The sequence below is a fragment of the Cyprinus carpio genome, chromosome A14 (assembly GCF_018340385.1).
Source record: "Cyprinus carpio isolate SPL01 chromosome A14, ASM1834038v1, whole genome shotgun sequence".
Lineage (NCBI taxonomy): Eukaryota > Metazoa > Chordata > Actinopteri > Cypriniformes > Cyprinidae > Cyprinus > Cyprinus carpio.
In genome coordinates, this window is record NC_056585.1 from 18,865,183 (window position 1) to 18,876,356 (window position 11,174).

General features: G+C 37.5%; 1 protein-coding gene across 1 annotated transcript in view; it reads right to left on the bottom strand.

The window, feature by feature from the left end:
• Positions 1 to 11,174, bottom strand: part of diaph2 (diaphanous-related formin 2) — a 379,799-nt gene that overhangs the window by 171,187 nt on the left and 197,438 nt on the right. The window contains exon 20 of the mRNA XM_042770138.1: positions 675 to 775. Coding sequence (XP_042626072.1) covers positions 675 to 775 — 101 coding nt within the window. The remainder of the gene's footprint in view (positions 1 to 674; positions 776 to 11,174) is intronic.

An 11,174-nucleotide genomic window follows, 5' to 3' on the forward strand; every position in this document is an offset into this window, starting at 1 on the left:
TTTTTAACCTTAATCCGCATAAACACATTGCATTACACCAAATACACAATATAATGTTATTTTTAGCAGCATCATATGACCCCTTTAAGTAAATCAATGTTGGGACAAGAATGAATGAATGAATCAATCAATGTCCCAGATGGAAGTACCTGTGGTTTGGGAGGAATATCTTGCTTTGTCTGTGGTTAGGATGAGGCAGACACAAATAATATGCTTTGTCCTTTTTCCTGTTATCCTCCTATGTGTTTTCGATACAACTGATATCAGAGGAATCGGGTAGAATCCATTATCAAAAAACACCATCCCCAAAACCTGTTGCAGGAAGAGCAAATACTGACAAGTGCTGCTTGACAATACAAGAGGATAAGAGGAATTTCAAAGCTGACATGATATGTAGGAACAAGAAAACAAACAAACAGAAGAGAACAGAAGAAAAGTTTCAGTTAAAGCAAAACAGCATTGCTGCTATAGATTCAGAAAATCGCTTAGATCCATCTTTTCCAGTATGGAGCAAAAATACCTAGGACATCTCTTAAAAAAATTTATAATAATAAAAAAGACAATTCTTTAGAGACAAATGTAACTTCTTTGGAAGGAAGAACAAAAAACACAGATCTAGAGGCTCTTGGCTGGGTGTTAGGGGACACAGATGATATGGAATGCTGATAACTTACACAGATTCTGGGCTGTCTTGGCATCCAGAATTCGCAGCTCTTTTGCTTTTTTCTTGAATTGTGTCATCCTGTCATCTGTTTCTACCACGTCCTTTTTCACTGAAAGTAGAGAGACAGAACCAGAGGGTAGCATTACTTATCAAAACCAGTAAATGCATCTGCTTATTTTATTTTTTTTTTTTTTTGGGTGGGGGGGTGATGGTGTTGGGGTAGACATTTGCAGAAGCTGAGGGTTCAACAAATTCCAAACATCAAGCATAAACAGATTGACTGCACAAACTGTGATTACAGAAAAAAAAAAAAACTAGATAAAAAAAAAAAAAAAACTAGATTTTTGCATTTTTTGAAGAAACCACCACCACAATTGTATGGTGTTACGTAAGGTTGCCAGGTGTACTGAGTGGCTCTTATCACATTGTTATGCTGTTGCTAAGGTGTTCTGGCTGGTTCGTAGGTGCTTGCTTAATGGTACAAGATAAAAATCCAATATTTCTGTGATCAGAGATGAATAATCGAGCCGTTTCACACTACCTTTATGTCTATTTTGTATTTTTAAAGTTGACTGCTGTCAACATTCATTGTGTGGCCAAAACAACTGAAACATTCTTCAGAATATCACTAGCGCTCCTCAAAAGAAAGTCAGTCACATGAGTTTGGAATGACACAAGGGGGCTTGAATGATAACAGAACTGCCAAATTAGATACTTCATCTAAGTCATACATTTGAGGAAAAGTGGTGCCCACCTAAGTGAGCATCGCTAATAACAAAAAACAAAGCCTAAAAATTGTATCAGAAGAATGGATTGTATTATTTTGGATGTGGTCTTGTCATACAGCTAACCAAAATGAAAAGCATGACTCCTATGCTTTGGACCACACTGTTTATGAGCTCCCACTGTAGCAATAAAAATGACATATGTTCCTCTCTATAAGGTAATTATACATGTGGCACCTCAATAATTGATCCAGGGTGGAAAGCATAAGGACAGAGAAACGCTAGATCATGGCACACATGTCACGATTAAACCAAGAAACTGATGCATTTCAGACTTCCTTTTTATAGCATGACATAAAAAATAAAAAAAAAACGGGAGGAAGGTATGAGAAGAGAAAAATGAGGGTAGGAGAAAATGGAAAAGGAATAGAGAAAGACAGGTGAGATAGAAAAACAGCAAGAGAGACAGACGTATAGAGACGATGTGCTAAAGACACCATCGGCGCATGACTACGGCACCGCTCTGTATTGGAGGGAGATTTTGTGGACCTGCTATTGACAAACACAGGGCTTGCTCTGTCAACGGCTCAGAGCCAAGGAGATAATTGTGTTATTTATGTAATCCTAAGGAGCAGCAGGAACAGCAGCTTGGAACAGCCCCAAACCGAAGTTAATTCCGTACATGTGTGTCTAGTATTCGAGGGACCGGCTCCCTTTGAGGCCTGCTTGAAGAGAGCCTCTCCCTGAGTGACACAATGTGTCAGCAAAATCCTCGGCCGAACCATTGTCACAGTCAACTACCAAGTAACTAAATTAGAGCGCAATCAAGGCCGCAGCTCTGGGACCCACCCGAGGGAAAAAGAAAGAGAGAGAGATTCTGGGTAATACTCAGGTGAAAACAAAGACAGAAGAAGCCTATGTTTGGCAGATTGCTTGTGGGAGTAGGAGCACACCTCAGCGCTAATCATCACAACTCCGCTATTTATTTAAGCCCAAGATGGAAGTCTCCCAGGAAATCAAATACAAACAAGCCTCTCCCAAGAAATCTGCATATGTGAAGGAGCTATCAAAGCAGGAACATCCCACAAACACTTTGATTTTCTGCCAACAACACTCCCTTACCTATTAATTCAATATCACTACTGTAATTAATGGTGAGAACTGATGGTCTGCAAGTTATGATTACTCAACTAATCCTGATCATCTATAATTATCTACTTAAATATTGATTTATTTATTTATTTATTTTGATGCTAAAAGCTCAGGTGTGCTCAGGCAAAATGGATACCAAGTAATTAATTTGTGTGAGCATTTAACACCCTGACAGATGATAGCACTTGCAGTTCCAAAAAGTTATTAATTATATATCTAATTAAATCCAAAGTTCTGGAATGAAACTCAAGATGATGCAGTACGATAGGTCTAAATCAACTTTCATAATGACATCATTATAACATGGCACAGCTGATTGGTTCTCTCCACATTGGTAGCCAGTGAGCTCGCTGCTCAACACCCCCAACATGCAAATACTGCAGCACAGTGTTTGCCACTGCTCATGTAGAAGCACACGTTCACTAAAAACCCTATATGCACCTTGGATGTTTTTAACCTGTGTAGATCTGCTATGGGTGCAAATTCCAATTCATAGATAGAAAGATAGATACGGACAGACAAAACAATAGAGACCGCCGCGGGTGTTGCCACTTCTGCAAAATGCATTTCTAGCTTTTGACCGCTGGTGTTGCCACTTCATAAAAAATCAATCCTAACTCATGACCGCTCATCTTGACAAATAACAATAACTTATCAAGCGAATGCATCAAAGCGCATTTTGGCAAATAACAGTCGGCTTTGCCTTGCCAATGGGTTACATTTGATGGCTAGAGTCGGTGGAAAATCTAAGAAAAACATTGTAGTTTATACAATTCATATCCACAGAAGCAAATTTAGTAGCCTACTTACGAAGTTATGTGCTTTGTTTTTTTAGAAAGAACTCAAGCAGGATAAATGTTAAGCCTGTGAGCCTGTGCTTATATTTTACTCTATATTGCAGTACTACTCCATATTTTAGACAAAAAGAGGCCTATAGATAGATTCCACTCAAGAAAGTCAGCAATGTACTCAGAAGACAGCTCCAATTGGAGAAACTTGAATACCAGAGAAAATAAAATATCTGAAAACAGGGCTCCCGAAGGATCTTAATATTTTAGGGGAAGGGCTGCAGGTGAAGGAACAGCTTTCAGCCATATTGTTGAACTCAAGATACCCCAACCACCCCCTTAGGCGCATTGTCACACCCTTCCACCAGCTGGCTCTCCCACCTGGGTAGCCCACGCTCTCAGCAGGATGTTCTCAACACATCCTCAGGCTCTTCAGCTGTTAGAGATCCGCAGCCCGCCAGGCCCGCACCTCCTCAGTCCGAGCGATGCTAGATAAATGAGAAACAGACACAGCTCAGCCCATCGCTACTTCCACTCATGGTGGAAAAGGGCAGTTTGGGAGACTTTTTTCTATTTGCAGAAGGATGACTGATTGAATTACACTCCACCCTACGTATTTATGACATTGCAATACAAAACAATACTTCATCAATTTCTAAAATACCAAAAAAGTTTTTAAATACAAAAAATTAATAAATAAAGGGCAACAGTACAACCCACTGTTTCTAAGACAAATCATTAGTGCATAACAGGCTACAGTATCCCCGTCTGTCCATCACTGATGATGGGTACAGGACTTCTGCCAACAGCCAAGTGAGTGAAGTCTCTTGATCAACCCACTAGAATATTAAAACAACACCTACACAATCAACTGTGATTTGTTTCAAAACTGTTTATTCAATAGAGCATTTGTGAGGCCAGCCACAAATTAGAAAGGCATTAAAGAAACACATTCTAATTATCTTTTGGGTTCCTTTGATTATATGGTTCAAAACTTGTGTTATTTAGAAAGGCATTAAAGAAACACATTCTAATTATCTTTTGGGTTCCTTTGATTATATGGTTCCTGTCTTTTATATGGAAAACTGTAGCAAAACATTCTTTAAAATGTATTACTTTTTTCCACAGAAGAAATAGCTTACAGTTTAAAGGATAAAAATCCATTTATCACCACAGATAAACAACAAAAAAGAAACCAATATCTACATTAAGTGCTTCCCTAAAACACCATAAAGAAGTGCTAGAGAAATAAAGTTTTATTTAGATGTAGATAAAACCTTCTTTGTTAGTTTTGTGTTAAATACAAAAAAAAATAAAAAATAAACTGGGCCTCACAACATTACAAGGATAAAGGCAGCCTCTGCGTATAGTGAAACAAATACAGATGGCTCGTTAAGATTTTATGGAAATCCGCTATTTATACAAAGAAATTAAAGTCAATTCAAGACATGTTGTGTACATGGAGGACATAAATAACATGAATGAATACAAGAAAATGTAATAAATAATTGAATAAGTGGGCCAACTATTGATGGAGAAAAATAGCCAGGTGGTTTTTGTTATAAACTGACCGTGAAGGACTGATTATGTTCGGGGTGTTTCGGTGCAATAAAAACAGCAGTATTTCAGAGTGATGCTTCAGTAATGCAATCCATTAGAAGGAAAACACAAAGTCGAGAGGTATTCAGGGGGAAGGTGGTTTCAAAATGTTAGTAAAACATTAGCAGTACAAGATTGCTCCTGCCAACGTAATCACATACATGTGTGTTGAGTCCACAGACAATGTTATATGTAGGGATGAGAGAATAGCTCTTGGCGGCAACGAAAGGTGAAATGCAATAGCAATAATAGAACTTACAATAAGAAAAGCAATAAAAAAAGGCAACAGAAAAACACACTCAAGTTCACACAAGCCCTTTCTGTGATTTTTGGACAGAGGGCAGCCCATGGGAGCTCCTCATTTCCAAAGTTCTTCACATTTGGGCGTAGAGATTGTTTACTGGACTTGAATCCTTCTGCTGGGAGCTGTCCATGTGATATCTCCCCCCAGGCAGCAAAAGCCTTGAGCATTAGCAAGCTAAACACTACCACATGTTCGCTTCCGGACTGAAATGATTCACCCAAGAGCAGTCACAGAGACATAAAGCTAGAGACGGATAGCGGAGAACTGAAAACACTGATGACAGGTACTCTTAAAATGTGTTCAATGTCCCGGCAACACATCAGACGAAGCAGACAATGTGGAGTCTGGCTGTCCACTGGGAAGAGCGTTGTCAGAACGCACAATCTGTCTGGAATAATCTGACTCATCTACCTCCGCAAAACTGACTGTCCAAACTTGAACAATGCCAATCAATACCAGACGGATTCTTTCAGGAATTGAATCAAGCCTGAGTGAAAAATACTTCAACAATTACAGTATGGTAAAAAGGAAAGTTTAGTCTGAAACAAAGTTTCTGCCATCATTATACTCACCCTCATGTTGTTCTAAAACTAGGAACACGCAGATACAAACAAATGGACAAAATAATGGAAGTCAGTGGGGAAAAAAAAAAATAAAAAAAAAAAAAATAAAAAAAAAAAAAATAAAATAAATAAAAAAAATAAAAAGAAGGTAGAAAATGAAGATACAGAGTACTGATGTGAAAGAAGAGTAAAGTCAGAAAAAAAAGAGTCATTTTTTTTTTCTTTTTTCATTTCTCCACATCCTCAGCTAGATCTACAAGATGCCTCAAACACACAGTTGAAGTTTGAAAACACTATTTTATTGGGGAATTACAGCTGTGACTATTTCTGCCAGTTACTAAGGCTAAAGAGAGGTCTCTTTCTCAACCCTGCAACCAATTTATTGCCTGGATAATAGCCAACCACTGCGTTCCCACCATCTAGCCTCTCAAATACACTCACAAACCCCAAAAAAAAAATATATTCTCTCACACAAAAGAAAACCCAAAAAAAATCATTTAGGGACCAACCTAAAACTGTTTCTTTTTCTTTCATCCAAGTGAACCTGCATTGATCGGATAAGGACGATCAATAAGGAAAAAACGCACACAAATTGAATCTGAGCAGAGCATAACGAAGATTCTGGCATATACACTCTAAATTTAGGGTAGAGATTCTGCGGCGGAACATTAGTGTCCGGAGCTATTCATTTGTATAAGTGAAGTGATTTTTACTCAAGGACCGGAGAGCCTGTTGAAGACAAAAGAGTCTGTGGCTCATATATTCAAGGGATGCTTGTCTGAATGAGTATAATTCAACCTCTCTCTGACAGATTTCTGATGTCAGGTTATTAGGAGGCATCTTTCCTATAACGACTTACCCCATTTCCTCAGTCTTGACCTTCACAGTGCTGGGGAACTCAGGCAAAGCTGTCTAGCCTCAAGGTGAACAGCAAAGAAAAACAGCTGGGGGAGAGGGCCACGCTCTCCCATCCATGCAATTATCATCATCTTTAACGATAACAAGGGAAAAGGGGGAGGTTAGCACTAATGATAATTGCGATGGGACGGCAGGTAAAGCTTGATTCCCTCTAAGGACGACGTGGTATGCCTGAGAGACTTTCAAAGCATGACCAGGTGCAGGGGTCGCTAATACACTCCTAATTCTCACCCTGGGTTCTCCTGGTAGCCTGTGGAGACTAAGTGGAGAAGAGGCTAGAAAGGTCACAGCCTGACCCAATAACAACTAGCTCTCTAACAGTTTCATTATGAGTGAGAGACACACTGAGACTGAGAAAAACTAACAGCTGGACTTGGATAAGAACTCAGGAGGATTGCCAAGCCCTGTTTCTCCTCCTCATGTCAGAAAACTTTTGTTTACGGTAACCTCTGTGGTTGTGGGAAAAGCAAAGTGCAGCAATCTGTGAGCAAATACACTCATATCATGAAGCATCCAATAGATTTAGGCCAAATGACAAAGCAATTCTGTAACCTCCACTTAATTTCCGCACGTGATTTTTGTGGCGTGCGAAGCGGGACTTGCTCAAGCATGGCTTATTTTATTGGTTTGGAGCTCACTTAGCACGCACATTCATACAGTAATCTGGCAGAGCAGCACTACCATCTCTCTACTATGGTGATGCAGTGTGCAAAGCCGATAATAGGTTATCTCTTATATTAAATTTGCATGATCACATTTGTGTGAAATGAAAACAGGCATCTATGAAAGACGATGGATCTTACTGACATTACGCCTTATCGTAAGGTCATCTCTAAGAAGCCATATCACCGGGATTTAACAAAGAGGAAGTGCTGAAATAATGAGCGAGGGAAATACATCATGTTTTAGAGGCGGTCTCAGCTGTGTGAACATGAATGGGTTGTAGTTCTAAGCTGGGGAATTACAGTACCAAGACCCAACCATGTCTTTAATTTCTAGCTAGGCAGCTCAAGAGCACACAGAGTGTGGGAAGAGTCATTCCTCAGGTCTGTTAACTGGCTGCAGAGGGCTTTACAGCCATGCCCTTTGGAATCAGGCCCTCAGCCAATGAGCTACGAGAAGAGATGGTTGGTTTAAGGGCTGGTTTGACCAATTACATTTAAACCACCAAACTTTCATTCTGTACTGAAATCAGATCCCTGAGGCATATGACCAACAAGTGGTTCATGTCTAGTGTCTAGAAAGAATCTATCACCTAACAAAACAACAGTCTATCTCTGTGATAGTGGGGAGTTTTACTGCATAAACTCTCACTGACCTTTCCCAGGGTGCACCTCTAAAACAAATAAGGATCTAATAGTAACATTCTAGAATAAGGTTTAATTTGTTAACATTAGTTTAATGGCTTAGATATCATAAAAAAATAAGTAAAAAATAAATAAATAAATAATAAACTTTTATTACAGCATTTAATGTTTATTCATACATACACTGTTCATTGTAAAGTAATTTACATACATAATATATTGACTAATAGTAATTTATACTAATTTGCAAATACACTGTTTAAATTTTTAATTGAATATGCAAAGAGCAAAGGTGAAAACTAACCTAGATTAATAATGCTGTAAAGTATTGCTCATTGTTTGCTTTATTCTAAACAGAATGTACACAAGTGTACATGGAATGGCATAGAAATCTCACTTCTACAGTCATATGGCCATGAAATTTCTTAAATGTTGTTCACAATTAAGAGTGTGAATTAATAACTAATAGCAAATGTGTATTAAAAATATATATATATATATTTTTGAACAGTGAAATAACATTGCAATTAATTTATTCATGTGATGGAAAAGCTGAATTTTCAGTCAATAATACAGTCTTTAGTGCATCATCATCCTTCAGAAATCATTGTAATCTACTGATTTTATTATTTTATTTATTGTATTTTATTTATTTATTTATTTATTCATATTTATTTATTTTTATGTAGGTAGGTAGGTAGGTATTTATTTATTTATTAAAATGAATTTGTATATTATTTTGTTGTAATTGTATAATAATAATAATAATAATAATAATAATTATTATTATTATTATTATTATTATTATTTTGTTACTAATTTGTGCTGCTTAATAATTGTTTGAAAGCAAACAAATAAGTTTTTCCAAATACTTCAAGCACAACATGTGGCTGGGTATCATTATTTATATCTTGAAGGTTAACCGATAAGTTGATCTAATTTGTTTGCCCTGGTGTGAAGAGGCCTTTGAAAATACTTCAAGTGTCGTGCGTACAAATGTCAAAGTTTGCCTTGAGGACAACAATAAAAAAATAAACAAAATAAAGTAGAATAAATAAAATGACTTCTTCAAGGCAGCCTGGCATTATGCTTGTTAGTGCAAGACAGCATTATCTGTCGGAATCAAATCCACAAAAGGTATGAACAGTGTAATTGTAAGTCTCCACAATCCCACTGAAGGCAATCGCCGCTGAAATTCATGCATTGCCACTCTTCACAGACCTATGGATCCACTTGTCAACCGTAAACAATTCCTGACAGGCACTGAATGCATGTGTGTGGTTTCATAAGTTTTTCATAGTTCCCCCCACGTTATGGATTCTCAGTCAGCTCACATCCAACGTGAACAGGTGATACGTGGAAGCAGACGCAGCCTGATTAAAACCACTACAGCATAGAAAGACCCCAGTCATGAATTGCATCCAAATACAGCCTCCACACTCATTTCACCTTATTGAGAGAAACCAGATTGATTACGAGTGCCTGTGCTCATCTGCTTCATTATACGCAGTAGATCAAAGACCCAGGACAGTTGCACAGTGATCCAGGGAGGCGAAGTGAAAGACAAAACCAACAATAAAAAAATTTCAATTTAAAGGAAACCAAGGAACAAAAGCCTTAGGAATGCAGGAGAGCAGCTTGTAGCTTGTTGTTTTCGAAAGTTCTCCGTTGGCTCGGGCTCACGCTGCATGGGATGACCCCGGTCCAGATGCTCAGGGTGGTCAGAGGAGCATCTGGCTCGAGACAAACCTTGGATCCTTTCATCACGAAAACTTCTTCTGGTTGCACGATAATGGAGAATTCTAGAAAAGAACTATTTGTGTGGATGCAGGAGCAGAATCGACGGTAAACAGGAAGTCTTTATACAGATAAAGCATCTGTAAGCATAGCTTAGAGAAAGCACTCTTCCCTAACAGCCAATTATTTCTGATATGCCTCCCCAAAAAGCCGGACCCCTCTGTTACATCCTTTAGACTCCATCTTTGATTACAGCCCTCGATGTTTGCTTTAATGACAAAAGCTAGTCAAGCATAATGAGTTATAATGATAGAGCGCAGGGTGAGCATTCATTCTGCTAGCGGCTTTGTGTGCCGTCTCAGGTTTGACTCAGATAGTGATTACTGGGCTGACAGGACTTTAATGTGTAAGCTGTGACCCGCTTCACTTTGGAATTAGTGTGTCCATGCACACGGCATCTAAAGCACACGCTCAACTGCTTCCCCGGCAGGCTGGATTACGAGATGTTTATGGGACCCGCTGTTACCCGCTGTCTGGATTACTCAGGGATTGGATCGTGTATAAACTATGCCAGTAAATGTAGTTATGAGGCTTTACGCTCATAACTTCCTGCTCTTGTTTGTTTTGTAAAAGAGTAGCTTGAGAGCACAGAGATAGCTGGTTAGTTTTACAGTATTTGTGAAAGATAAGCCCTTCAGCAGACGATGGCGCAGCACCTTAATCAAACTCATACAGCTGGTTTTAACAGCAATATAAAAAATGAATATCTGCCATTTTCTGAAGAATATATGAGTGGTGCTTGCCTGTGAAAAACTTGCCGCCGTGATGAAGGTGTTGCTATGAATTATCTATTAACCAAACCAGTGTTGTCATTTTTACACAAAAACAAAAAAACTAAACTTTTTTTATTGAAAATAAAATTATTGAAAACAAAAATTTAATTCTATGCTATTTTGGATTTAAAAAAATAAACACAAATTATCTATACATAGAATATCAATAATTATCAATACTAATAATAATAACAATAATAATAATCCCATCCCACTTCGCTTCCAAAATCCCAAAAAAAATAAAAAAAAAAAAAAAATCAAAAAAAAAAAAAAAAAAAATCCTGTCTCCCTATTGTCCTATCAAATAAAAGAAAATGGCAAAAAAAATAAAAAAATAAAAATCTTCAAAAAAAAAAAAAAAAAAAAAGAAGAAAACACACTGTCACAAAAGGATGCCAAAATGTTTGATATAACTTTTCAACGCCTGTAAGACCTGAATAAAAAAAAAAAAAAAAATAATAAAATTACACTACACACAATACATTAATACAAGAACCTAATCTCAAATAAAACAATAATAATAAATAAAAATTATAAATAAAAATATATATATATATATATATATATATATATATATATATATA